At 35.9% G+C, this 26809-nt stretch overlaps 15 protein-coding genes across 15 annotated transcripts; 8 read left to right on the top strand and 7 right to left on the bottom strand.

Moving 5' to 3' along the window:
* Positions 1-965: 965 nt before the first annotated feature.
* HYPBUDRAFT_107205 (arginine permease) lies at positions 966-2738 on the top strand (the record flags this gene model as incomplete). Its single annotated transcript, XM_020218530.1, has 2 exons — positions 966-1043; positions 1110-2738. The coding sequence occupies 2 exons, from the start codon at positions 966-968 to the stop codon at positions 2736-2738; spliced, it is 1707 nt and encodes a 568-aa protein (XP_020077063.1).
* A 202-nt stretch (positions 2739-2940) lies between these two features.
* Positions 2941-4377, bottom strand: EAF7 (Eaf7p; the record flags this gene model as incomplete). The annotated part of the gene is made up of 1 exon (XM_020220114.1): positions 2941-4377. The coding sequence occupies one exon, from the start codon at positions 4375-4377 to the stop codon at positions 2941-2943; it is 1437 nt and encodes a 478-aa protein (XP_020077062.1).
* Positions 4378-4604: 227 nt separating this feature from the next.
* HYPBUDRAFT_152686 (mitochondrial 37S ribosomal protein uS4m) lies at positions 4605-6145 on the top strand. The gene has a single exon (XM_020221144.1). It carries the CDS (start codon positions 4644-4646, stop codon positions 6039-6041), a length of 1398 nt encoding a protein of 465 aa, XP_020077061.1. The 5' UTR covers positions 4605-4643; the 3' UTR covers positions 6042-6145.
* Positions 6146-6262: 117 nt separating this feature from the next.
* Positions 6263-7238, top strand: HYPBUDRAFT_201144 (S-adenosylmethionine-dependent methyltransferase; the record flags this gene model as incomplete). Its single annotated transcript, XM_020223013.1, has 1 exon — positions 6263-7238. One exon carries the CDS (start codon positions 6266-6268, stop codon positions 7220-7222), a length of 957 nt encoding a protein of 318 aa, XP_020077060.1. The 3' UTR covers positions 7223-7238.
* Positions 7239-8778, bottom strand: HYPBUDRAFT_201143 (tRNA 1-methyladenosine methyltransferase subunit). Its single transcript, XM_020223012.1, has one exon. The coding sequence runs from the start codon at positions 8726-8728 to the stop codon at positions 7256-7258; it is 1473 nt and encodes a 490-aa protein (XP_020077059.1). The 5' UTR covers positions 8729-8778; the 3' UTR covers positions 7239-7255.
* Positions 8779-8964: 186 nt separating this feature from the next.
* Positions 8965-10842, top strand: HYPBUDRAFT_107880 (rRNA (cytosine-C5-)-methyltransferase; the record flags this gene model as incomplete). Its single annotated transcript, XM_020218597.1, has 2 exons — positions 8965-9127; positions 9176-10842. The coding sequence occupies 2 exons, from the start codon at positions 8965-8967 to the stop codon at positions 10840-10842; spliced, it is 1830 nt and encodes a 609-aa protein (XP_020077058.1).
* Positions 10843-10897: 55 nt separating this feature from the next.
* On the bottom strand, positions 10898-13368 carry HYPBUDRAFT_152683 (uncharacterized protein). The gene has a single exon (XM_020221143.1). It carries the CDS (start codon positions 13356-13358, stop codon positions 11019-11021), a length of 2340 nt encoding a protein of 779 aa, XP_020077057.1. The 5' UTR covers positions 13359-13368; the 3' UTR covers positions 10898-11018.
* A 240-nt stretch (positions 13369-13608) lies between these two features.
* On the top strand, positions 13609-15226 carry SRV2 (adenylate cyclase-binding protein; the record flags this gene model as incomplete). Its single annotated transcript, XM_020219302.1, has 1 exon — positions 13609-15226. One exon carries the CDS (start codon positions 13609-13611, stop codon positions 15214-15216), a length of 1608 nt encoding a protein of 535 aa, XP_020077056.1. The 3' UTR covers positions 15217-15226.
* Positions 15227-15611: 385 nt separating this feature from the next.
* YDJ1 (type I HSP40 co-chaperone) lies at positions 15612-17116 on the top strand. The gene has a single exon (XM_020221142.1). The coding sequence runs from the start codon at positions 15808-15810 to the stop codon at positions 17026-17028; it is 1221 nt and encodes a 406-aa protein (XP_020077055.1). The 5' UTR covers positions 15612-15807; the 3' UTR covers positions 17029-17116.
* An 85-nt stretch (positions 17117-17201) lies between these two features.
* On the bottom strand, positions 17202-18041 carry COQ3 (hexaprenyldihydroxybenzoate methyltransferase; the record flags this gene model as incomplete). Its single annotated transcript, XM_020222229.1, has 1 exon — positions 17202-18041. The coding sequence occupies one exon, from the start codon at positions 18039-18041 to the stop codon at positions 17202-17204; it is 840 nt and encodes a 279-aa protein (XP_020077054.1).
* Positions 18042-18329: 288 nt separating this feature from the next.
* HYPBUDRAFT_152681 (uncharacterized protein) lies at positions 18330-21070 on the top strand. Its single transcript, XM_020221141.1, has one exon. It carries the CDS (start codon positions 18364-18366, stop codon positions 20959-20961), a length of 2598 nt encoding a protein of 865 aa, XP_020077053.1. The 5' UTR covers positions 18330-18363; the 3' UTR covers positions 20962-21070.
* On the bottom strand, positions 21018-21587 carry HCH1 (Hch1p). Its single transcript, XM_020223011.1, has 2 exons — positions 21552-21587; positions 21018-21492 (listed from the first exon to the last, which is right to left on the bottom strand). The coding sequence occupies exons 1-2, from the start codon at positions 21575-21577 to the stop codon at positions 21075-21077; spliced, it is 444 nt and encodes a 147-aa protein (XP_020077052.1). The 5' UTR covers positions 21578-21587; the 3' UTR covers positions 21018-21074.
* Positions 21588-21824: 237 nt separating this feature from the next.
* On the bottom strand, positions 21825-22967 carry HYPBUDRAFT_152680 (uncharacterized protein). The gene has a single exon (XM_020221140.1). It carries the CDS (start codon positions 22845-22847, stop codon positions 21948-21950), a length of 900 nt encoding a protein of 299 aa, XP_020077051.1. The 5' UTR covers positions 22848-22967; the 3' UTR covers positions 21825-21947.
* Positions 22968-23434: 467 nt separating this feature from the next.
* Positions 23435-25123, bottom strand: HYPBUDRAFT_152679 (uncharacterized protein). The gene has a single exon (XM_020221139.1). The coding sequence runs from the start codon at positions 25080-25082 to the stop codon at positions 23508-23510; it is 1575 nt and encodes a 524-aa protein (XP_020077050.1). The 5' UTR covers positions 25083-25123; the 3' UTR covers positions 23435-23507.
* A 1015-nt stretch (positions 25124-26138) lies between these two features.
* On the top strand, positions 26139-26795 carry HYPBUDRAFT_107946 (uncharacterized protein; the record flags this gene model as incomplete). The annotated part of the gene is made up of 1 exon (XM_020218599.1): positions 26139-26795. One exon carries the CDS (start codon positions 26139-26141, stop codon positions 26793-26795), a length of 657 nt encoding a protein of 218 aa, XP_020077049.1.
* Positions 26796-26809: the final 14 nt, after the last annotated feature.

Here is a 26809-nt window from a genome sequence, read left to right as displayed (position 1 = left end):
GTCAGGTTGCTCAACCAGATCAGGAAAAGTGCCTAAGATCCCCAAGGTAAGGGATACCAATAGGTATTTCCTTTAATTACTTTTCCATAAATTTCAGTACGGCATTAACTTTAATTGAAAAGGCATACTGGGATTTTGGTGATGTTGCCACGACCGTCAAATTGCCTTAATTTCTTAAAAAATTACTGAAACTCGCGATGAGATGCACTTAACAAACGATTGGTTAATACCTACTTCAAAAAATGGTTAGTTTAATCTCTATACCTTTCCAATTAATCTATATATACAATTCTCTAAAGGTACCGCTAGGTAAACTTATCTGAGTAGTCGTAGATAATGAATTGTGCTGCAACAACTGAGTGGAGAAGAAGTTTGTTGATTGTTTATGCTGCTAATTCTCTTATCAATTTAATTAATTGAAACTTTTTTCTTTTTTTCTTTTCTTTTCAACTAATGCCTTTCTATTTAAATTAACTTTATTTAAATTAGGTCGATTTCGGAGAACGTCTTTAATTGTAATCACTAGATTGGAAAGAATAAGTACGAGGTAAATTCCATTGATTTTTCGATTTACTTCTTGTTTTGTTCCTCTACATTTCATCACTTCGTATTCAAACAATCTGCAATTACCCTTCAAAGTGTGTTTGAATCAACAATAGACGAGATTCCTTTAATTTAACCCATTTAATCAAAAAAAATTATTGATAATTTGGTACTTTTTCGCCAGTCTATTGTAACTTTTTTCTTTTTTTCTTTTTTCCAATTTTTATTCCCTCGCACATTAAAGGTTTTTTTTTTTTTACCTTTTACAAAAATTTTAACTTAAATATATCTTTTACTTCCTTAGTTGATCTACAACGCCTCTCCTCCTCTTTTTCTTTGTTCCAAGCCAAAATTATATATAAGTCTTGGATATCCTACCTTGATAATTGATACCCTTATTTTGTTAATCTCACTGAATCAAAATGAGTCATTCGGATATTGAAAAATTTGCTGGTTCCAGTAATGACGATTATAGAAATGTTGCATCTTCATCTGGTATCGTAGCAACATCTTCGGACTCTTCTCATGCTTCTCCTTCTCATCTACTCCATTCTCATAATAAAAAGAGTGAAAAATCGGTGGAATACGTCAGTGCTGATACCGAATCTAAAGATGAACTTTTGGGTGATGTTCAAAATTATGAAGTTAAAAGAGAATTACAAGCTCGTCATATTTCAATGATTGCTCTTGGTGGTACCATTGGTACCGGGTTATTCATTTCGTCTGGTAAAGCCTTAAGTGCTGGTCCGGTTTTAGCTTTAATTTCTTATCTTTTCATTACTTCATTAGCTTATTTTGTTACTCAATCATTAGGTGAAATGGCTACTTTAATTCCAGTTAGTGGTTCTTTCACTCAATTCATTACTAGATGGTGTTCTCCTGCTTTAGGTGCTGCCAATGGTTGGAATTATTGGTTCTCCTGGGCAATCACTTTTGCATTAGAATTATCAGTCATTGGTCAAGTTATTCAAGTTTGGACTCATGCTGTTCCTTTAGCTGCTTGGATTTCAATTTTTTTCGTTCTCTTAACCGCTTCAAATATGTTCCCGGTTAAGTTTTATGGGGAATTTGAATTTTGGATTGCTTCTTTGAAAGTTATTGCCGTTGTTGGTTGGTTAATTTATGCATTCATCATGGTTGTTGGTGGCTCTAAAGAAGGTCCAATTGGTTTCAGATATTGGAGAAACCCAGGTGCTTGGGGTGATGGTGCTGGTTTGGTTTCAAATCAAAATACCGATAGATTATTGGCCTGGGTTAGATCCTTGATTAGTGCTTGTTTTACTTTCCAAGGGGTTGAATTAACTGGTTTATCCTGTGGTGAACTGAAAAATCCTCGTAAAACCGTTCCAAGTGCTATTCGTAAAGTTATTTACAGAATTATCATTTTTTACGTTTTATCAATGTTTTTTATGGGTTTATTAGTTCCTTTTAATGATAAAGCTTTAGACAGTACAGATAATTATTCCTCTGCTTCCCCTTTCATCATTGCAATGAATAACTGTGGTACTAAAGTTTTACCAGATATCTTCAATGCCGTCATTTTGATTGCCATCATTAGTGCTGGTAATTCAAATATTTACTGTGGTTCTCGTGTTTTATTCGGTTTAGCTCAAGCTGGTGTTGCTCCAAGGTTTTTCAGTAAAACTACTAAGCACGGTGTTCCTTATTTCGCCGTCTTATTTACTGCAGCTTTTGGTGCTTTAGGTTATTTGGCCGTTACTAACTCTGGTATGACTGCTTTCGACTGGTTATTAAACATTACCGCCGTTGCTGGTTTAATCGCCTGGGTTAATATTACTTACTGTCACATCAGATTCATGTCGATCTTGAGAAGAAGAAACATTTCTAGAGACACTTTACCTTTCAAAGCTTGGGGTATGCCCTTTGGTGCCTACTATGCTACTATTTTAGGTGGTATTTTATGTTTTGTTCAAGGTTTCGAAGCTTTCTTCAGTATCAATGCATCTAAATTCTTCACTGCTTATATTTCACTTATTTTCTTCGCTTTCTGTTGGGTAGCAGCTCATTTCTACTTCAACGGATTCGGTAAAGAAGCTTTCACTTGGAGAGCTTTCTTAAACCCAATTGATGAATGTGATATCGACACTGGTGTTAGAGAGATTGATGATGCTATTTGGGATGATGATGAACCCCCAAAGAACCTCTGGCAAAAATTCTGGAACGTTCTTTCTTAATCTTCCCAAATTTTTAATTCTTTTTCTTTCTCATGTACATTATTTTTAACATTCTTATATCCTTGGTAACAAATGAATTATTTCTATTTCGTTATTACTTTACTTTCATGTTTATTCTTTTACTTTTCATTCTTTTAATTTGTGCATTTAATATACATTTCATTACGTTCAATATATACAATCATAAAATACAGTTAAAGCATTACTTTTTTCGATTGCTTCTTCGTATAGGGGCGGGCGATGGTTTTGCAGGTGTAATCGAAGCAGCTGATCTAGTCGACCGTCTTGTAGCCCTTGGTCTTGACTCGGAATCAGGTTCTTCAACTTCTTCACCCCCGGTGCCAGTTTCTTCAACTTCCTTTTGTTCATGTGCAACTTCCGATCGCGTTCTCCTTCTGGTTGAAGGTGTACTATTGGAGCTATTGTTCGTTTGAGCATTTGTGCTAGATGCTGCTGCTGGAGATGCTGCTGCTGGAGATGCTGCTCGTCTGCGCTTGCCTGGTGTTACACTTGAGTTAGGAGAGTTCGTAGCAGGTGGAGATGATTTGGAATCTTCTTTGCTATCAAGTTTGGCAATCGATCTAGTACGTTTTTTAGGCCGGGATTGTTCCTGCTCTTTCCCATCCTCATCCTCGGACTCAGATTCATCTTCATTAGATTTATCTTTCGCTGTCTCTTTCTCTTTTTCATCTCTTTCGTCATCATTATCTTCAATATCTATAGCTTCCCCGTCATTTTTCTCTTTCTCTTCATCAATTACCTTTTCTTCATTGATCACAATTTCGTCATCTTGTTTTTCAGCTTTTGAATTAGTATCTGTATCCTTTTTTGTCTTGGTATCGGGTTCTTTTTTAGACTTTGCATCTGGTTCTTTTTTAGTTTTAGTTTCTGCTGTCTTTTTTGGTTTCGATTCTTCTTCCGTTATCTCATCTTCTTTTGCACCAGGTTCTTCAATTCCGTTTTCTTGCTCATCTTTTGACTTCTCTTTCAATTTTTTTTCATCTTCTGCAACTTCTTCCTTTTGTTCTTCTTTACGTGTACCTCTAGTAATTCTTCTTGGTGTCCCGTCATCTGTATCACCGTCGGAAGAGTTAACGGTATCATTAGTTTCATTTTTGATTTTGTCAATTATATTTGTAGATGATGAATTGGAGTCTCTAGCCGATTTTCTTGTTCGAAGCTTTTTAACTGGACTACTGCGGATATCTATATTTTTACTTGAGTCTTCTTGATTACTTTCAACTTTCGTTATCACCAAATCTCTTTCACTTGGTAATTCGCCTTCAACGTCACTCAATTCTGATGAATATGTATCTTCGGTTGGGCCCTTTTTTTCATCTGGAGGTGAAGATGGAATATCAGTTGTTTTAGATTCTGATTCTGCTTGCTTTGTATCAATCGAGTCTTCCATATTATTAATTCGATCTAAGTTATAAAGACTCTCTAGCTTATCCCAGATTTGATCAGCAGTAAACAACTTCTCTTTATTCGATAAATCTCTATTAATATTTTCAATAATGGAAACCATATGCTTATGTTTATTTGTCCCAGCAGGCTTGAAATCGCATATTAAGTCGAACAACTTTATTTCATCTTCTGCAGTCCATTCCCTCATTAGTTTTCTCTCTTTCGGGCTCATTCTAACTTCTTAAAAGTAAAGGTTTCGAGTCCAAGAAGCTTAAACTGTTATATGTTTTCAGACATCAATATTTATGGCATTTTTGTCAATATCATCTGCGAATAGACCCGTACATCAAATATCTCGTTATTTGTTACCGCACACGACTGAAAATTGAAAAATTTGAAAATTGACCAAAAAAAAAAAAAAATGAAGAGGTTTTTCAAGACTGAAGGTTGAATCAAATACTTTTCCATTCAACGGACTCAAGTACTCCAGGATAGATAATGCCTAGAAAGACACCGAATATCAACTCTTTGGCTAGGGGACGTGTTCGTGCCTCTATGAACAAGTTCAACTTGTTTAATTTATATAAGAAACCTAGTATAAAACTTCAGAATAGTACTTTATATCAACAAAAGTTTCGTTCCAAACAAGAAACTAGAGCTTATCATGGGGAACATTTAACTGAACGTCGTTGGAAACAAATTTTTAACCCAAACTTGGAGTCTGTTGCCCAGTTGGATGCTTCTTTGAAGGGTTCTTTCGTTGAAGAAACCCCATTGGTTTTACAAACTTATGCTAGTTTAGAAAAAAGATTAGAGTTTGCCGTATTCAGATCCATGTTTGCATCTTCCATAAGACAAGCTAGACAATTCATCTTGAATGGTCATGTTAAAGTCAATGACGTTGTTATTAAACACCCAGCTTATCCTTTGAAAGCAGGTGATTTATTCAGTGTCAATCCAGAAAAAGTTTTAATTGCCATGGGTAGAACAAAGCCAAGTCTAGAACAAGCAGTTAAGGTTGATAATAAACAAATCGGTGCTTACAACAGATACGTCAAAAAGTCTAAGGAAGCCCCAAGAGAGGTTTGGGAGTTTGAACAATCAAAACCAGCATCCTTAAATACCATCGATGAACATGCAGACACTCGTATCAAGGGTATCAAAGATTTCAATGAATCTCTCGAGAAAAATATGCTTCAAGAACAAAGAAATACTACTAGAGAAGCGGTATTATCAAAAATATTAACCACTGCTTCTTCTGAAGAGTCTGTAACTGCTCAGGTTTTTGAAAATCTTTATGGTAAAAGAAATGCAGAAAGATGTTTCCTTATTTATGATAAATTGAAGAAAGCTGATCATAAATTAATCAAAGAACATTCAATTGAAGACGCAAAAACTTTCATCACCACCAAATCCAATGAATTCGCATCCGAAGCCCAAGCTAAACTTGCTAGTGGAGTCAAGAAACCGTTACAAGAAATTGTTTCTCATCAATTGGAATACCTTAGAGTATCTGCTCAATCGGGTCAATTACCTGAATCATCAAAAGAACTTCCATTCGATCCTGAATTTAACAAAGACTTAGATTTCCACCCTAAATTAGATAAGGATGCTGTTCTTGAAGATGAATCATCTGCTGTAGTCGACCTTCCATGGCAAAAAGGTTTATTTGGCCGTGAAGATCCGGCCAAACCTTACTTTTCTCCTTGGACTCCTAGACCTTTTATTGGTGCTTTTGCAATTTTACCATCTCACATTGAAATCAACTTCCCAACTTGTCATGCTGTTTACTTGAGAGATCCTGTTGCCAGACCAGGCCACTCTGAAGTTATCTCACCTTTCCACACTGAAATCCATAAGAGAGCTTACATGTTCTACGTTAGAAAAGGTTTATAATCAAGTACGATATTTATACGGAGATATTCATCTTTGTTTTAATTCTTCCTATGTCAATAAACTTCTCGTTCCTTGTATATATATATATTTACGTTAATCTAAGTTATCATTAGAATTTTTTTTTTTTCGAAATGTCCGTGTAGGCTGCAGTTGTTGCAACATCAAAGAAGTGAAAATTTTTGAGAAAGAAAAATGAACCCAAGAGACTGGCAGCATACAAGTGAATGATGACTCGTATTTCTAGGTCCTTGATACGGCAAGCATCGAAATATTCCTTGTATCTTCCGCCATTACTAAGAGCAGCAGGAAGCTTAGAGCACGCAAAACAAGAATTACGTTGGATTCAAAACGAATTACCTAAACATAAATGGATTGATGCAATCACCAGAAGATCCAACTTCGAACCTTTACAGTATATCTTGGGTACACAACCTTTTGGGTCATTGGATATAATCTGTAAACCAGGGGTGTTAATTCCTCGTTGGGAAACAGAGGAATGGTGTATCAAACTTACAGAGATTTTATCAAAGAACTACAAGCAGAGCCAACCACTAAAGATCTTAGATGCCTGTACTGGATCAGGCTGCATTCCTTTATTGCTACACAGTGAACTCAACAATAGAAAAAGAACAGCGAAGGTTATTGGTTTTGACTTCTCTAAACGTTCAATCGAAATTGCTAGGGAAAATCTACTTGAATACCTGAAGAATCATGATGCTAATGGGATTACATTTGATGTAGCAGATGTATTTGATCCCGAAGTCCTGCAAAAATTGAATATAATCAATATCGATATTATAACTTCGAATCCTCCATACATTCCTTTTGCAGATTATAAGGCCCCTACTAAATTGAATGGGGTCGAGAAATCAGTTAGACTTTACGAACCCCGAACAGCTTTGATCGGTGATTTAGAGTTCTATCAGGCACTTATTAAGAACTTAGTGATTCCGTCACAGTGTAAAGCATTTGTTTTTGAGGTGGGATATGCTGAACAAGTCGAATTTACCTCAAGTATATTGAAAAAGTTAGACTCAAATGTTAACTGGAGAACGGGTTCCTTCCATGACAGCGCCGGTAATATTCGTGCTGTAGTTGGGTGGAAAGCAAACACAGAGTCTGAATTCCTAGAAGAGTTTTGCGATAAAGATAGCTACAGCATGAAGGAGATGAATTATTAAGCAAATCTATAATTTTAAATCTATTGTACATATTTAACTGAGTTTGGCAGGTTCAGGAGTCTCAGATGCTTTACTATCCAGAGAAGCTTCAGACTTGACCTTAGCGTCCTCCACTGGTGTAGATTTCTTCTTAAGTTGGTTACCTCTTCCGACGGCAGTCAAACCACCTTCAACAGGAATGACCTTGGTACCCCATAAGACGTACCCACCATATCCTCTTGAAGTCATCATAGGATGCAATCTTCCAGGGATCGTTTGATAAGGACGTACCCTGGATTCATAAATAGAAGGTGCCAAGACTCTTTTATCATTAGATAAGTAATGCTGGATATCTAATAAGACTTCCTTGAATTGGTTGTAGAGAACAATGGGTCTTGATCCACCAATTTTTGGAATTAAATATGGTAATACGCCAGTCATGTCCAAAGAACTGACGGATATTAATGCATCGAAGTTTCCCCTTGATACACTATCTATAACAGAGTTTATATCATTGGCTCTTTTTTGACGACGATAATATTGGACCTTTTTATTACTTTTCATTGAATCAACTTCTTCTCCAGGTAAGTCCTCCCAGATGATCTTTTCATTCTCAGGTTCAACAACTTGTAACCAATTGATTGTTTTAACCATTCTTTCTTGCAATTCTATTGGGTAGTCGGAATACCTCAATGCGATGATATTAGGATGTTCGTTTTCATGAATGATAGTGATAGTACCTTGTCCTTGCATTCTTTCCATCATGGCATATAATAAAACACCACCAGTTTCGTCAATCAACAAATAATTTCCTCCTGGTCTAACATTACCATATGTCATAAGCAAAGCCATCGATTCTTCGCTCATATCAAGGACTTTCTGAAGATCTCTCAATATGGAATACTCTAATAATTGCGATCCACCAAGATATTCAACAGAAAATCTTTTTAAAAACTTTTGTTGTTTTCTCTTCAAGTATTTTTGCTGGGAATAAATGGTCTTTTTATCAAAACCACCATGTCCAGCAATGATTTGCTCTATGATTTTTTGTCCAGCATCACTGGATGCTCCAGACTTCTTTATCTTGTCAATTTCTTCCGAGGTAAGCTTTTGGATCTTGGAACCAATATTGATAATATTCTGATTATTTTCAGCACTATTGGTGAACAACTGAGTAAGAGTATCTTTATTGATCTCTTGTTCAGTTTCTTCTTCCTCTGGAATATCAACGGTTTGATCAGTCATTGATCTGATCGGTTTGACCTTATTATCTTCAATGATTTCAAATGTTTGACCAAATGGATATCCAAGAATACCACTAACTTCAAAACAACCGAATTTACCTAAACTTATGAGCCCACTGTTTCTTAATTCAATAATTTTTATACCTTCAGATGGTAAACGAAGCACAACATGCTGATCTGGGCTTATATGTGACGTGCTTTTGCACTTGATTGCATTCGAAGACAGTGCACTGAATTCTACCTTTTTAGAGTCTCCTGGATTTGAGTCTACCTCCATTTTCATTCAAATTACGGGTATTGAAGCTCTTTATACACGATATAAATATATAATCGAAGAGCATCTTAGTTTTTCAGTCCTTCTTTTTCGCCAGTACACTGTATCGAGAAGAATTTTTTTTTTTTTTTTTTTGCAGATGAGTGAAAAAAAAAAGCTCATCGCACTATCTACTTAAGCTTAGAAGAAAGAGCCATTAGCTAAACTCTACTGTTTTCTGTTAAGGTATATATATAGAGTAAACCATGGGTAGAAGATCTAAGAATAAACAAGGGGTTCCACCTAGTTTTGATGAATTTCAAGCTAGAAAGGAAAAGAAAGATGCCAAAAGAAAGAGAACTGAAGAAGCAATCGCTGAAAAACCTGCCAAAAAATCCAAAGATATAAATTATGCAAAATCTAATGACAGTAAGAAGACCAAGTCTTCCAAGCCAAAGAAGAATACTAAAGAGGAAGAAAAGAGCGAAGAACCTGAAGATTTACCAGAAGTTGACTATGAAGAGTTGGCTTCTGCCAAAAAATCGTTATTCGATGACTCTGATGAAGAAGCACCAGAAGCTGAAGCTGAAGAGCTTGACGATGAATTCGATATTGGTAGCGATAACGATGTTGACGGTGATGAATTTTATGATTCCGATGAAGACGATCGTGCCAAGCCTATGTTTTCTGATGATGAAGATGATATGGAAACCTTGAATGCAGCCAATATGGAAGCTTTGTCACGTAAATTGGACGAAGAAGAAGAACTTGAAGCTGAAGAAGCCGAAAGGGAATTAGTTGAAGGTGCCACTCAACCAAAGGCCAAAATCTTACCAACACCAGAAGAAGAAGCATTATTACAAAAGGGCCCTCAAGACCTTACGATGGTGAGAACTAGAATGATTGAAGTTGTGAAAGTTTTAGAAAATTTCAAAGAATTGGCAGAAGAAGGTAAATCAAGAGCCGAATATACTAACAGATTGTTAAAAGACATCTGTGAATATTTCGGTTATAATGAATTTTTAGCTGAAAAATTATTCAATCTTTTCTCTCCAGCTGAAGCCATGGAATTTTTCGAAGCAAATGAAATTGCAAGACCTATAACTATCAGAACAAATACTCTTAAAACTAGACGTCGTGATTTAGCCCAGACCTTAGTGAACCGTGGTGTTAACTTGCAACCAATTGGATCCTGGACTAAAGTTGGATTACAAATTTTTGATTCTCAAGTTCCAATAGGTGCTACTCCAGAATATTTGGCCGGTCAATATATCTTACAAGCTGCATCATCTTTCTTACCTGTCATGGCATTAGACCCTCAAGAAAATGAACGTATATTGGATATGGCAGCTGCACCAGGTGGTAAGACTACTTATATTTCTGCTCTCATGAAAAATACTGGTTGTGTTTTCGCTAATGATGCTAATAAAGCCCGTACCAAATCATTAATTGCAAATATTCATAGATTGGGATGTAAAAACACCATTGTATGTAATTATGATGCTAGAGAATTTCCAAAAGTTATCGGTGGTTTCGACAGAATTTTATTAGATGCTCCATGCTCAGGTACTGGGGTTATTGCTAAAGATGAATCAGTTAAAGTTAACCGTTCAGAAAAAGATTTCATTCAAATCCCACACTTGCAAAAACAATTATTGTTATCTGCAATTGATTCTGTTGATGCTAATTCAGCAACTGGGGGTGTTATCGTATACTCTACTTGTTCAGTTGCTGTAGATGAAAATGAAGCTGTCGTTGATTATGCTTTAAGAAAGAGACCTAATGTTAAATTAGTTGAATCTGGCTTACAAATCGGTAAAGAAGGTTTCACTTCTTATCGTGGTAAACATTTCAACCCAAGTATTTCATTGACTAGACGTTATTATCCTCATACTTATAACGTTGATGGGTTTTATGTTGCTAAATTCAAAAAAGTTGCTCCTTCTCCACATGATATCTCTAAAGCTGGTGCCAAAGAAAAAGAATCATTAGCTAGATCTGAAGCCGAAGAAGAAGGTATCATCCATGACGATTTCGCTGAGTTCGATGAAGCCGAAGATAAGGAAATCATTGATCAAACTATGAAGAGAAACTTAAAGAGAAAAGGTATTAACCCAAGTTCTGTTTTGAACAAGAACAAATAGATAACCATTTTCAATAAGTCATTTTCAGCAAATTTCTACATATATTTTCATTTTCTTTCTTGTATATTATACATATTTTGTAAGCTTTTATTTCCATTTTCAAATTAAAATATAGATTAAGTATATCAGACATAATATTACAATTTTCTTTCAACTCATTTGAGTTACTAAGTAGTTTACCTCAAGCAGACATTACCCAAACCATGCTCTTTGATATATTCAGGTCCCATCTCTTCATATTCTTCTTTAGTGACAAAATGCTTCTGGTTTTCTGGATTGGATGCCCATTTTTGCATACCTTTCCATGGGTCAATGGTTGGATTATTTGCCTTTCTGACCCTCAATGGAGTGCCGACAGGTAAAAAGCTAGTGAAGTCATTAACAATCCTGTCAGTGAAATTTGGTAGTTGAGAGAGACCACCCGTTATAAAAACATCTTGAATAACATTATATGATTGACCACCAGGGCTGAAGCTACCATCAAGTCTTCTATGAACCAAGTCATCCAGCAATTCCCCTAAACCTGCTTGGTCAAGACCAGCGATGTTAGGTTGAAAGAGAACTTCAGGAATACGTATTCTTTCAACATTCAAATGAATTTGATGATTTTTCTTTATGATTTCGGGATGATTAGCTATTTCTTCTGCATCATGTCCTTCAGCCTGCATAGCAAGAGTAATGTTTTGACGAGGACCATGAAGAAATTTATGCAAAACAGAATTTTCCCAATCAAACTTTTGGGAAGCAGCAAGGGTGTCTTCATGATTAAAATTTGGATCATATTTCAATAATTCTTCTTCAATTTTTAAAACATTTTCATTGTCATCGGCCTGTTGTTCTTCAAGGCTGACGTTCGTTATATCTCTGTAAGCATTCCAATCATCATCATTGGCACCAAATGTATCGTTAGGATCATTATCAATAGTGGCATTTGCATTACGACGTCTTTTACGAGAGGCAGCAGCAGTAGAACCAGTTTCATCATTTGCCAAATCAGCAATGTTTTTCATTCTCTGTTGAGCAGCCATTGATTTTCGATCTTTGAAAGACTCCAAAATTTTTTCACGATCTCTTATTTTGGCAATAAGTTCGGCTAACTGAACCCTTTTAACTGAACACCAATCATCCAAATCACGGTCTCGCCATTCTTGATCTTCCCTCTCGTATTTAGCCTTGAGTTCTTCTTCTTCTTTTTTGGCTTCTTTTGCACGTTGACGAGCTTCGAAGTTGGCTTTAAGTAACTTTTGTTTCCTCTTTTCTTTGATCAAATCCTCAGTTAATTGATCATCAGGAACTTCTGCCAACGGATAGGCTGTGTTTGGATCTATCTCTTCATTTTGATTTTCACTGATATCTTCATGGCGGCCTTTTTTGATAGACTTCTCCAAATTGGCCACATATTTTTTGAAATCATCATAATCTTCAAATTCTTCATCTTCCATTCTACGTTGAATATCAGTCTTTGACCATCCTTCTAATTCAATACTTAAATTGGTATAATATTGAAATTCTTGTTCTTTCTGAAGAAGTTTTTCTAATCTTTTCTGTTGAGCTTGCTCTTGTAATCTTTTACCTTGTTCTTTTCTCTTTTGAGCTTGTAAAGCTAGTTCTTCCTCGGTTTTCTTTTTTTCTGGATTAACTGCAATGTCCACAGCAGCTTGAACAACCACGTCTTTTGTTTCTAAGAAGTCCATGTTCAAATAGTTAGATAATTCTTCTTGATAGTCTTTCAGTATGTAGCAATGGTCTTGAAATAAATGCGTAGTATGAGTATTGGTCAACTTGGAAGGAAAATACGGATATTTCAAGCCAATTAATTTTTGTAAAAACTGTTGAGATTGATTACCACCCCAATCTATTCTTTTTGTTTGCAGAAGTATACCTTTTCCTTCTAAGACCGGGATTACATGGGTCAGTTCATTACCAGCGCCAATTACTAACCCATTAGACGCACTGCTAAAATTGGGGGTATTTGCATAGTATGAAAACAAAGAGTCAATACCGAAAGTTGTTTTAGGAACCTGGTAAGCTTCGTATAAGAGTTCATACATCGTCTTTCTTTGGGCAAAAGGACAGGCAACCGGTTCTGTCATAATAATCGGATTATTTAAACGTCCATTATCCGAGTAAGCACCTAAATGTTCAAAACTATAATCAAGCATGAATTCAATATAATCCCAATTTGTTATCAATGGACCATCGAATGGAGCCTTTATCGAAGATTTTAGTGCCAGATCTCTGTAAACATCATGTCCAACAAGAGTCAATGTTTTCAAGGCTTTTCTATCTCTATAACGAGCCAAAACTGATGGGAATACATTATTTGGCTCCGGAGAGTTTGTCAACCCAGCACGAACAAGCGAGGTCCCGATATCAATAGCAATAGGAACATCATATTGATAATTTTGATAAAAGGGTTCTGGTTGGGCTGGTACGGATATTTCTCGTAGATGATGCAATTCCTGAGGCGGAAGCTGTTCCTCGGATAGCTCCTCTTTCTTCACGCTGACAGTCATCTTCACTGCTGGTACCCAATAGTGTCTTCACTGGGAGAAGTTAAAATCTCTAGTGTTTAACCACCCTTCATGTTTTTTTTCAACTGGGTTCTCTACCAAACCAGCGTTGCACACCCATACACCAAAAAACCCACCACCCTCAAAATCGATTACGCTGTTAAAAAAGGGGAAAGAACGTTTGATTTTGATTTCTAAAAGAAAACATCAAGAGACTTATTCCTTAACGATTGATTGCGATTGAAAACACATCATGTCAGGAGAAGAAAGCCAATTCAACGTCCAAGGTTACAACATTGTAACTATTCTTAAAAGATTAGAGGCAGCTACCTCTAGATTAGAAGATATAACTATATTCCAAGAAGAAGCCAATGTGATTCCAGACGGGAAAGCCGGTGCTATTGATGGAGAAAAGAAAAAATCAATTGAGTCGGGGGCTGCTGGTGCTGGTGCTGGCTCTTCTGGTCCATCTGGTCCAGTCAAGCCACTAGTTATTGAAGAATCTAAACAAGTTAAGGCTTTCAAAGAGTATTTGGAAGAACACGTAAAGCCATTTACTGCTAAGTCCAAAGAAGTCGATACCTTAGTGGGTCAAGCAGCATCGACATTAGCCGATGCATTTGAAGCACAAGTCAAATTCTTGACGATTGTCGATCAAGCCAAAAAACCAGATATGTCAAGTGGAGAATTTTTGGAACTTATCAATCCAATTAACAGTCAAATTGAAAAACTTAACAATTTGAAGGAATCCAATCGTAGATCCGAATACTTTAATCATTTGAGTACCCTTAGCGAAGGGGCACCAGTGTTGGGATGGATTCTTTCAAATCTTCCAGTTCCAATGATTAGTGAATTTAAAGATAGTGCTCAATTCTGGTCCAACCGAGTAATTAAGGATTATAAGGAAAAGGATCCAAAGCAAGCTGAATGGGCCAAACAATTTATTGCGATTTTTGAACCTTTGAAAGCTTATGTTAAAGAATATCACACTACTGGACCAGCCTGGAATAATAAGGATGGTAAAAACATATCTGAAGTTTTGAGTAAGGCCCCAGTTAGTGCAGCACCACCAGCCGCTGGTGGATCAGCCCCACCTCCACCACCACCACCTCCACCACCAGCTTCAATTTTCGAAGACGACGGTGGTGCAGCTAAATCCGCTCCAGCAAGTGGAGGAGGCATGAATGCAGTTTTCGCTGATTTGAATAAAGGTGAAGGAATCACATCAGGACTTAAAAAGGTTGATAAATCGGAAATGACCCATAAGAACCCAGCCTTGAGACAACAGGCTGCAGCAAAGAAACCAACTCCACCAAAAAAACCCACCAACTTATCCTCTGCCCCCTCTACCAGTGCTCCTAAGAAGAAACCAGCCAAGAAGGAATTGGTTGACGGAACCAAATGGATTATTGAAAACTTTACTGATGCCGACGTTCCTGCAAACCAACCAATCACCATTGAAGCAGAAATGCACCAATCTATTTTCATTGGTAACACCAGCGGAATCACGATCCAAGTCAAGGGTAAAGCCAATGCTATTTCCTTATCGGAAACCCGTAACACCGGCGTTGTGGTTGACTCTTTAATCAGTGGTATTGACGTGATCAAATCCTACAAGTATGGTTTACAAGTTTTAGAAGTGGTTCCAATGATCAGTATCGATAAGTCTGACGAAGGTACCATCTACTTGAGTCAAGCAAGTGTAGATGCCGACACCCAAATCTTCACCAGTTCCACCACTGCATTAAACATCAATGTTCCCCAAGATGATGACTATTCTGAATTAGCCGTTCCCGAACAGTTCAAACACACCATCAAGAACGGCCAATTAGTCAGTGAAGTCGTCGAACACGCTGGCTAGCCTATATACCAATAACATAATTAGATATAGTATAATTAGTACAAGTAGATTATCACCGTTTTTGCAATCGTGCAAGGTTGCACGACCCTTTCCAAGGTCGTGCGCCCGCCCTCATCGTTAAGAGTGAAAAATTCCCCTAACAAAACAAAAAAAAACCACCGATTTTAATTGAAAAATGCTAGAACCTTCCATCGATTTAGAAATAAAAATGCGAATAAAAACTTGTTAACTATGGAAAATGATAGAAGTCCTAACAAAACAAAAAAAAAAAGAGAAAAAAAAAAATAGAAGGGAAAAAAAAAAAGCTGTTGGCGAAATATTACTAAAACTCTGTGATATAAAAATTTTAATCTTCCCATTCTATCTAAAACTAGATATATTCAAGAATATATTAGAGCGGGAATTCAAACCTATATCCACAGTCGAATCACATAAGTTTGTTGTAGTTTGAGATACTACCATTGCAGTTGGTTCCTAATATAAATCATTGATTAATAGATTTAGAAAATTCCTGATCTAGATATTATACAGATAAATACGGGCTTGTATTATAGTTTTCACGGCATTTGATTGGAACATATATATAACAGAATGGTTAAAGATACTAAGTTTTACGATCTTTTGGGAGTTTCCCCATCAGCATCAGACACTGAATTGAAAAAAGCTTATAGAAAATCGGCTTTAAAATACCATCCAGATAAAAACCCATCTCCAGAAGCCGCTGAAAAATTCAAAGAATTATCTCACGCCTATGAAGTTCTTAGTGATGAACAAAAGAGAGAAATGTATGATTCTTATGGTGAAGAAGGTTTAAGTGGTGCTGGTGGAATGGGAGGTGGAATGGGTGCAGAAGATATCTTTTCACAATTCTTCGGTGGTGGTTTTGGAGGTATGGGCGGTGGTGCCTCCAGAGGTCCTGCTAGAGGAAAAGATATCAAGCATTCTATTTCTTGTACTTTGGAAGAATTATATAAAGGTAGAACTGCTAAATTGGCTCTTAACAAGACTATTTTATGTAAAACTTGTGAAGGTCGTGGTGGTAAAGAAGGTAAAATTAAACAATGTTCTAGTTGTCATGGTCAAGGTATGAAATTTGTCACTAGACAAATGGGTCCTATGATTCAAAGATTCCAAACTGTTTGTGAGGTTTGTAATGGTAGTGGTGATATTTGTGATCCAAAGGATAGATGTACTTCTTGTAAAGGTAAGAAAACTCAAAATGAACGTAAAATCTTACAAGTTAATATTGATCCTGGTATGAAAGATGGTCAAAGAATTGTCTTTTCTGGCGAAGGTGATCAAGAACCTGGTGTTACTCCTGGTGATGTTGTCTTTGTCGTTGATGAAAGACCTCATGATAAATTCACTAGAAAAGGTAATGATTTACACTATGAAGCTGAAGTTGATTTATTAACTGCTTTGGCCGGTGGTGAAATTGGGTTTAAACATGTTTCGGGTGATTTCGTTAAAGCTACTATCTTACCGGGTGAAATTATTTCTCCTGGTGTTACTAAAGTTATTGAAAATCAAGGTATGCCAGTTAATAGACAAAGTAGTAAAGGTAACTTGTTTGTTAAATTCACCGTTAAATTCCCAGCAAACCACTTTACCTCTGAAGAAAATTTGAAAAAATTAGAAGATATCTTACCTCCAAGAAAAACTCTTAGTGTTCCAAAAGGTAGTGAAATTGATGAAGTTGATTTAGTTGATTTTGATCCATACAGACATCAATCTAGCTCTAGACGTGATGCTTATGATTCTGAAGATGAAGAAGGTGGCGCTGGTCCAGGTGTTCAATGTGCTTCCCAATAGATGAAGTATTCTATATTCCTTTTCCTTTTCTGCTGTTAGTTTGTTTGTATATCATTTAATACATTCTAATAAATATTTAATCTTGTGATTTTTTTTTTTTTATACAATTTAATTATAAACTTTTGTACCAATATTTAAAATTCAAAAATCCTATATACATTCATTAATCATGATTATTTAACTCTTTGAATCGCCATGAAATAATTACCAACATCTGGATTAGATGTAAACTTCCATCCACAAGTTGGTAAATAAAAACATCCTCTGCTATCAACCACTTTAAAAGAATTGGCTCGTTCTGGGTCTTCTTCAACCCAATTCTTTATTTCTCTTTGGTCAATATATTTTTCTAATGTATGGGTTCCTACAGGAACTATTCTCAATACATGTTCTCCCATAAATATAGTAGTAAACCAACTAACAAAATCCCTATTTATAGTTGAAATGAAAATCCATCCTCCTACTTCGAGTCTATCCATAACTTCTGTTAAAACTCTCGATGGATAAGTTACATGCTCAAGCATCTCAAAACAAGTAATGATATCAAATTTTTCATCTTTTGGTATATCCTCAATTGCTTTCAAATCATACGAAAGCTTCTTATCCAAGATAGGATCTTTGGCCTTATGGACTTTAGCTGCTTCAATAACCTCGTTACTTAAATCAATTCCTTGTACTGATTCAATCCATCTTAAGCGTGCCATTGACTCGGATAAAATACCCCCACCACATCCAACATCCAATGCTCTCAACTTAGAACTTTCCAATATTTCGTCCCGCTTCAATTCTTGATCGGTAAGAATACGATTCTTTATTGGTTTTGGTAGTAAATCAACATTATATGGTGGTACATATATTTCTTCTTCCATTGGGGTATTTTCGTCATTCAATTTCAAATTATTACGAATAGTTTCGTAAATAAAATCCATTCTCAACAAGTTCATTTTATGTAGTATTCTTTGTGGCCCATTTACATCCCACCAGGTCGACGCTAAAGCATTGAAATGAGACATTTCATCTTCAGAGGCAGCCGTATATTTTTGATGATGAAGTCTGGATAGACTGGAAAAATTTCTGCTGAAATTGGCTCTTACTAAAGTTGCCCTCTTAATGAGGGTTCCCGATAAACTATTCATTGAGTGAATAACCCTTTGTTCTAACCAGATAGATGTATGGCTGGTGCAATTATAGTAGCAAAAGTACGATCGGAGGATTTTTTTTTCAACTTTATTTTAATTTTTTTTTCTTTGATTTTTTCTCTTTGGTTCTTGTAAATCTCAAAATATATACACTGATTAATCCAAGAAACTGCTTCCAGCTTAATATATTGATACAATGTCCGACGAGTATTTGGTATCAAGTAGATCGAGGCGTTCCAATGCTGGCTCTCGGTTGAAGCTGTTGATTGAACTAGAAAATCAATCGAATGAACTACAAGGTGCAGCATCCCAATTTGCTGATGAGGAAGATGAAAATGTTAATTTACTTTTCCAAGAAGATGATGACGATATGGAGTTCGTTGAAGAGAAACTGTCCGATATGGAACAAGAAGATGAAGATGGAGAGGAAGAGGAGGATGCCGGGGATGCTGATGATGATGATTCGAAAGAAAATAGAGAGATTACAGCCGAAGATGAACTTCGAGAAATATTATCTGATGCCGAAGAGGATAAGGCTTTAAATTCAGATGATGTTTTATCTGAATCTGAGCTTTCGTTGTCAGATGACGATGAAGAAGAAGGTGAAGTAGAACTTCAAAAACAAGAACGGTTAAAGAAAAGAAAACTTAAGAAACAAAAAAGTCTAATACCAACGATTAAAAAACCAAAATTAGACCAGCAGGTTTCAAAAAAGGAAATCTCTGGATCGAAATCGAAATCCAATTTGATTACTTCGGACACATTATTATTATCTGCACGAAGATCATCGTCGAGAGCATCAGCTCTCGAAAATAAACAAGCTTTGGTTGAAAGACTTAAAGAAAGTGAAGAAAGAAGAGCTAAGGCAACACCAATTGTTCGTGAAAAAGAACGTGAGCTTACTCAGGAAGAAAGATTATTAGAGGCCATAGAGACAGAAAAGGCCAACGTTCTATCGTTGAACTTATTTAAAGAGCAAGAAATAGTGAAGAAAGAACATCGTAGACAATTGCTTTCTCTGAAACGTGAAAAATTGAGAAACATAATTAGATTAGTATCTCAGGAATCGTTTGTCACTCCACTAGATGAAATCAATGATGCAAAGCATGTGTACGAGCTTTTCAACAGTAAGCTGAGAAAGAAACCAGGAAGAAGAAAGAAACACACACAAATTGAAGATACCAGTAGCGTTGTAAGGTTTCCTGGTGAAATAGATACCGAATTGCCATTAGTCAAAGAAGAACTAGAAAAGGAGAGGAAAAGAAAAGAAGAAGAGGAAGCATTGAAGAAAGAAAAAGAAGATACTCAGCCAGAGGGTCAAAACACTGTGTCTGAACTCACTGATAAGGAACAACAGACCGAGAATGCTGCGGACGGCTCACAGTCAAAAAAAGAGAATGGCTTGACCAACTCTCTTCAAGAATCGTTGATAAGTGGACCAGAACATAAAGAACCAGAAAATGATCATACCGCTACTGGAGACGCAACTATATCAAATATCCACACTGAACCTTCAGAGTCGAATGAAAACAGCATTGACAAACCTGCAGAATCTATTGAATCAAAAAAACCACAGCTGACAGAAAACATCAGTGAAGCAGAAAAGATCAGTGAAGCAGAAAAAATCAATGAGAAGTATACTGATGAGAAATCTACAACAGGTATTGATGACGCTAACGACAATTCCACTGCACCCATTGATGATAATAATGCCAATGATGATACTGGTGAAGGTGTCACTGAAAGTACCAACGACACCAATGAAATCAATGAAACTAATGCAACCAATGCAACCAATGCAACCAATGAAACCAATGAAACCAATGAAACCAATGAAACCAATGAAACCAATGAAACCAATGAAACCAATGAAACCAAAGATGATATAGAAGATACCTCTAAAGAAAAAATTAGCGACATGGGAGATTTAGATGATCATGAATCCACTTTCAAGGCCAGCGACGTCAATGATATTGCAAATGACCCTAAATCTGATCTGGTTCAAGAATCTGAATTAAACAAACCTGTCATCAAAAACGTGAAAAGGGTTACGTTTGCAGATAACGAAACATCAAGAGAAAATACACCAATGGAGGAAGATAACGAAGATAAGGCTGATGATGAAGAGGGAAATGAAGAAAATGGGGAAGAAGTTTTTGAAGGCCCCCCTCAAAGAGTTGCCAGAAACATTTTATATCTTCTTGATTTCGACGACGATGATAAAGATCGAAAGCTAACACCTTTGAATGTGAAGACTATTCTTTTAGGGCCTCAATCTCAATATCCAGCCAGTCACAGATTCAAGGATACCAAGACCATTCTTAGAATTGGACACGTTGACAATCCATACGCAGTTGTCAAAGAAGAAAAAGATCCTATTTTTGAACTGGTTTCTGAGTTGACCGAAGACAGTACTATGTTTGATGAGCTCAAGCGCTTACCAAGACTTGGTGTTGTTCAAGATTTTGTCGAGGAAGAAGAGGAAGATGCCAAAGCTGAACAAACCGTTATTAATATCAAGACTGAAGCTCCGACAGGTCTTTACTTGCCTAATGGTAATAAGAAGAAATGTTTCATCACTGGTGACGAAGTTAAATACTTTGATCCTTCAAATGGGTTGCCATATAGTAGTGTTGAAGCCTACCGAACACTCAAATCAATTGAGCAAGGAAATGTACCATGGTTTACTTTTGATAATGAATTCAATAGTTGGGGAAGTACTGAAATCTATTTGGGTACTAGAGATGGGACTACGAGGCATGCACAAGGGGTTCCAGAAGGTTTTGCGGGTTAAACAATAAAATAATCTATTTATAATTAACAAATGTGACTTTTTGCATGTATATATAAGTTTATAATGAATACTAATGACTAAAATCTAATGAAATAAAACCTTTATGCGATATACTAACTTGTAGCATGTTGAACGTCTTTTTCGTGAGCTTTTATCAAGTCATCTTGAAACTTCATTAATTTCGATTTCAAAACAGGAACAAAAATCTTTCTGATTTCACTTTTATGGTCGTCTGCATCAATTTCAAAAACGTATTCGTCTTCGTCTTGATCATGGACAAACTCGGGAACAGTAATTTTGGCATTCAGTTTATTTTCTTCGTCTTTATACTGAACTTCAACTTGAAATTGTAGTTTCATATCATAAATACATAATACTTTACCCTTTCTTTGAGTGACATCACAGTCACCAGTAACTGAGTCAACCGAGTTTAAAAAGAATTTATAATCATTTTGCTCAACCTTAGTTTTAACAACATGTTCATCAAAGTATGTCTTTGACCAAGGAAGACAATTCTTATCTATCCAATGCCTAAACGAAAACTAAATTAGTAATTATTCTCCAGATCAAAGAAGAGCTTTCGCACATACCAATTGTTAGGGTTGTGAACGACCATGATAACAAATTAAAGATATCGATTTGATAGAAAAGCTACGTCAAAGATATTCTCTTCAAACTTATATGTGAAGTAAGATGGATCTTGGAAAGAAAAGTTGAGTATTGATAAATTCTACAAAGTTCCATACGAATCCGCGTTTCTTACTAGATCGAAAATTTTTCAGTTCAAAAAGGCGGAAAAAAGACTGCTAAAAAGTAAAAATGTAAGAATTAAATGAATGCAAAATTATATAGATTATCATGCAGAGGACCTGGGTTAAAACAAAGATGCAATAGAGAGTGTAGTCAAGAAACAGAGGAAAATTAAAACAATGAAAACAGGAGGCAAAAGATATTAGTTTTCCCAAAAATGATGGTGGGTATTATCTTTAAAAGATAGCATAAAGAACAACTGGGGTACCGTAGTTGCAATATTCTGAAGATAAAACTTGGTCACCATCATCAGTTTCGCAAGCGAAGAAGCTCTTTTCATTCAAGGTTAAGTGGCCATCGATGATTTTCCAACCAGGAGTTGGGTCAGTGTTACCTTCTGGTTGAACATTACCAACAAATCCACCAGGGAAAATGTGAATACCTTTATTGAATTGGTCAACCAAAGTAGAATCTGATTTCAAGTAGAAGAAAACACGTTCACCTTCATCACCACCAACGAAGAAAGTTTTAGAAGAAGAAGCATGTTTTCTGATTGGCATTTGATTGAACTTAGTACCGACATTAATAGCCAAAGCACCAAAAAGTTTAGCATTTAAATTGAAAAAATCACCGATTGTGTTTTTTGCTTGTTGAAATTCCAATTTTATATCAGAAGAAATGGTGGCAACATCTTTAACACCGCTTGGAACAGTGAAAGCTTCACGTTTGGAAGCAGAAGAAGCAGAGATGTGACTAGAACTAGTTAATTTAATATCTAATTCTTCACTCAAAGCGCAAGGACCAGTACCAATTCTAAATTTATTGGAATTTGGAGATTTGCATGCAAGTAAAGGTTCGCCTTCAAGTAACAAACTACCGCTTTCAATAGAGAAATTGTTATTTGAAGATTCATGAGACTCAAATAAGAATCCATGAGCATCGACGTTAATTTTCAAATTGTTCGAAGTATCAATCAACTCACCGTTTTCAACTTCAAAGTCACTAAGATGTGAGTGGAAGTCAGCTTCCGTACCAAGAACCAAAGAAGAGTCTTCAATTCCAATAGCAGCAAAAACGGAAGTATCAGTGTGAGCTTGGAGAAATTTGAAGGCATCGGCAGAAGCCAATCCAGCCATGAGTAAGAAGTTTAGAAATTGCATTTTTATTCTGGCTATTTTTATTGAATAAAATAATTTCCCTTGAATCAAGCAGGATCCAGTTCTATATATATATCTAACAGGACCGAAAAACACAGCTTCTATTATCACGAACAATTCGCTGCTGTACTCAGAACAATTCAGCAACCCTTGTCAAATTGTGAGTTTGAATCGTATTTACAAAAATCGTGTAGAAAACAGTCATTACACAAATCAGCTTTAAAACGAACTAATAATGTGTTTCTATTTATTGCAACACTGGGAAGTTGGGGAAACCCGTCTACAAAAGCATTAAGGTATCGACTGAACCAGAACGTGTAAAGGAATACACCATAACAAAGCCCCAAAGAACTCTGTCGAGCCACTGATACTGTCTAAGCTCATAAGAAACATCGTTTTATTTTTTGCTTTATCTACTGGATTTTTTTTTTTTTTTTTTTTTTTTTTTTTTTTTTGCAATCGAGCGTTGTAAGATACAAAAATATCTCAACACGTTTAAGAGTTATGTTACCAAGGTCTATGTATGGAGGTTAATACGGTTTGACATATTTACAAGCCCTGAAAAGGGAGTGAGAAATAGGTATATGCGTTTTGCAAGCTTACATCATATATAAGAGAAAAGACCGGGGACCGGAGCGATTAATCCGACCAGGTGAAGCGACTCTTTTTCCTAATATCTTCACCGTATATGTAGAAAAGAAAAGCTGGTGGGATTAATAGCATGGAAAATAAAGCCCAAAAAGTGGTAGCCCAATGAACACCCATACCTTTATACATTTTCAAAGCGAAAAGGTCAAAAGAGCCTGCCAATAATGATCTTATGAACGAATTAGTTGACATTGCCGAAGCAGCATATTTTTGATAAGCAATGATTTGGTAGGAAAATATTCCAGTGAACACCAAGATAGCACCGCTGGCATAGATGAAACTCCCAATGATGGGACCCATCCAGTGGACATGAGAATAAGAAGTCCAGGCCATTATGAGTAACCCTATTGGAACAATGAAAACACCTACCATTAACGAAGCCAATTTAATTTCTGGTTTAAAAACACCATTATTTCTCAAGAGTAATTTATGTTGTAAAGCTTCGGTAAGTTTGGGGCTGACTAAAGAAGTAATACTGAAACCCAAGGTGATACCAATAAAAGTTAAACCAACTTGATAAAGATTAAAGTTATAGACGGTTTGGAAAGTATAAGGAATTGAAACGAAGAACATATAAACAATTGCCAAAGTGAAAGCGGTGTAGAAGCAAAGAGCAAAAGTCATTTGATCTCTGAAAATTAATTCGAGCGGACGTTCACAGGAGGTTAAGATACTTTTATGTAAAGGAATTTGGGATTTTTCTAAAGCAGCATAATAATTAGAATCTCCAGTTTCTGCTCTTAAACGTTGTGCTTTTCTTTTCAATAAAATAGGTTCATAAGTTTCAGGTACAAAAAATAAAATAGACAAGAGGGAGACAAAAGTCCAAATTATCATGGTATAGAACGTCCATTTATAATTCTTAGGATGCATATTAACGAAACCAAATATGATTGGGCCCAATCCTGGACCTATAAAAGCCGAAGATGAATATAAAACTAGGGACCTGCCTAATCTTTTAGCTTGTTGAGCAACGTATTTAGAATCACCTCTTTTAAGAACCGGTACTCTAAATATATCCGTGAAAGTACCACTGGCCACTGACATAAAAGAAGATGCAAAAAAACCTGAAGCGAAACGACCAAATAAGACACCACCAATATTTTTACAAAAAGCAGTTAAAAATTGGAAAGCTAAAGTTGCCAAAAGACCGGTTAGGTAAACAATTTTTCTTCCATGATATTCACTAATTGGAGCCAAAAAAATTCCGCCCATCCCCAATCCCCAAATGAATAGGGTGATACCTAGGGCACTTACTTCCGCATTAATACCATATTCCTTAATTATATTTGAAGAAGCCAAAGACCACAGTGATGATATACATGTAACGCAAAGTGAAGTAACTGATACAATTATAACAATCAACCATTTGCGGAACGTCGATAACCCAGTTTGATCTTCTTTATCATCATTACCATCAAATACTACTAAATACGGATCTTCAACAACGGTGGCAGAAGTTTCGTTTTTATTATGTTTTTCGATTGAATTATCCTCATCGGAATTATGACCTATTGAAATACTAGAAGGATCCTGCCCTCTTTCTAAGTCAGAAGAGCTACTCATAGTGCTTAGATATAGGAGAGAAAAAATCTTTTTTCATATTTCCAATGTACTTTAATGGACATTATATACCATTGATTAGACTAATAGGAATCTTGTTCCATTGTTGAATAAGCTTTTGATTAAAAAATTTTCATTAGTGATTGTTTGGTGTAAATATTGACATATTTTTCCAGAGCCTAAGTAGCCGTAAGGGCTGATACACACTATCTTTATTGTCTTAATTTAAGAAAGGCTACGTTAAGATTAATTTGTAGAGTTGTAAGGGTATTGAACAATAGTAGAGACTAAAAACAACGCGGAGTTGTCTAGGGCACGCCAGTACACCCTTTGCCTTTCATGCTTTTCACTTAATGCCATTCCTACTGAAGGTATCCTTAAAGCTTTGCTATACAGCCATAAGATAGTTGGTTAAACAAAGTCCTCTTGGGTGGCAGAATTTGGGTGCAAACCAAAAAGGTCTTCGGCCGAGCAATAGAAGCAACCACCGAAGTGGCTTCGGCCGAAGTCCAGCCGAATAGCGCAAGCCAATGACCGAGCACTCGCCCGAATACTTGATATGTCGATAGTAAGCTTGATCCATTGATGTGTTAGTCTACTGATACGCCAATCCATATGTTAACTCTGTTGTAGTGCCTGGTGTACTGGTATGCTGTCTTTGTTAAATGGTCTTGTGAGTAGCTCCACCCATACACCAGATTGTCAATAGCCCTGTAGACTGGATTCCACGTGCACGACGTAAACATCAAAGCTTAATCCAATACTCCGGCTTGACAACATGAAGCAGTAATTTACTCAATTGATAAAAGGGAAGAGTAGAGTAGAATTCAGTTAAAAAAAAAAAAAAAAAGTTCAAGTGAAAGGGAAAAATTTTGAAATTCGAAAACATCAAAAGATCAGATCGATCAAAATTAAAATTGACAGCGAAACCTGACAGGAGTTGTGTTTTTATTTGCTTTGTTAGTTATTTTTAACTGAAAAATCAAAAAAGAAAAAACAAAAAATAGAATAGAAGGAAAACATCTTTTAGTAAGTACAACTCTAACTCATAAATAGGAGATGCCAGATATAGAGCTAACTAATCTTCATCATAATCATGATTTGGAGAAATCGTCTACTTCTATTGAGATTCCCAATTCAAATACCGAGTCCGCATATCCACCAATTTATCCATTACCCAAGCCATTACAACGGAAATTAATCAGTTATATAATAATTGAAGCATTAGTATCTTTGATAATTTATTATAACTATTTCAAGATTGAAATAAGTACTCATCATTTAATAGCCCCTACTATATTAGGAGCATCAACCGCAGCATTAGCCCAATCAATTAATCAATATTCAAAGAAAAATTTTAGCCTAAATCGTATATTCAAATTTGTAGTATGGGGATGTATAAATGGATGTTTCACTGTTTTATGGATTGATATGTTAATTTATCAAATAGATGGTTTAACTTATAGAATTATGGTTGATCAATTTATTGGGGCTCCTACATTTCAATTAATATTTAGCATTTTAAATTGTTTATGGGATCATGGTGAATTAAATTATACCTTAAAGAATTCTTACTTGAAATCTTTAAAATTTAGTTACTGTTATTGGCCATTTTTCTCAATATGTTCCTTTATGTTTATCCCCCAATCAATGATATTCCCGGCAAATTGTTTAGCAAACTTAATTTGGAATTTGATTTTAAGTAAATTAACCTGATAGGTATATAGTAA

Source organism: Hyphopichia burtonii (genome assembly GCF_001661395.1).
Source record: "Hyphopichia burtonii NRRL Y-1933 unplaced genomic scaffold HYPBUscaffold_3, whole genome shotgun sequence".
Classification (NCBI taxonomy): Eukaryota; Fungi; Ascomycota; class Pichiomycetes; order Serinales; family Debaryomycetaceae; genus Hyphopichia; species Hyphopichia burtonii.
The sequence above is the reverse complement of the archived record's forward strand: the minus strand, read 5'-3'. Positions and strand labels throughout refer to the sequence as shown.

Coding starts and splice junctions, on each gene's coding strand:
- HCH1 (XM_020223011.1), bottom strand. CDS start 21,577: ATGGTCGTTCACAACCCTAACAATTG. Junction 21,493..21,551: donor GTTCACAACCCTAACAATTG/GTATGTGCGAAA, acceptor GTTTTCGTTTAG/GCATTGGATAGATAAGAATT.
- HYPBUDRAFT_152679 (XM_020221139.1), bottom strand. CDS start 25,082: ATGAGTAGCTCTTCTGACTTAGAAAGAGGGCAGGATCCTTCTAGTATT.
- HYPBUDRAFT_152686 (XM_020221144.1), top strand. CDS start 4,644: ATGCCTAGAAAGACACCGAATATCAACTCTTTGGCTAGGGGACGTGTT.
- HYPBUDRAFT_201143 (XM_020223012.1), bottom strand. CDS start 8,728: ATGAAAATGGAGGTAGACTCAAATCCAGGAGACTCTAAAAAGGTAGAA.
- HYPBUDRAFT_152681 (XM_020221141.1), top strand. CDS start 18,364: ATGTCCGACGAGTATTTGGTATCAAGTAGATCGAGGCGTTCCAATGCT.
- HYPBUDRAFT_152683 (XM_020221143.1), bottom strand. CDS start 13,358: ATGACTGTCAGCGTGAAGAAAGAGGAGCTATCCGAGGAACAGCTTCCG.
- HYPBUDRAFT_152680 (XM_020221140.1), bottom strand. CDS start 22,847: ATGGCTGGATTGGCTTCTGCCGATGCCTTCAAATTTCTCCAAGCTCAC.
- YDJ1 (XM_020221142.1), top strand. CDS start 15,808: ATGGTTAAAGATACTAAGTTTTACGATCTTTTGGGAGTTTCCCCATCA.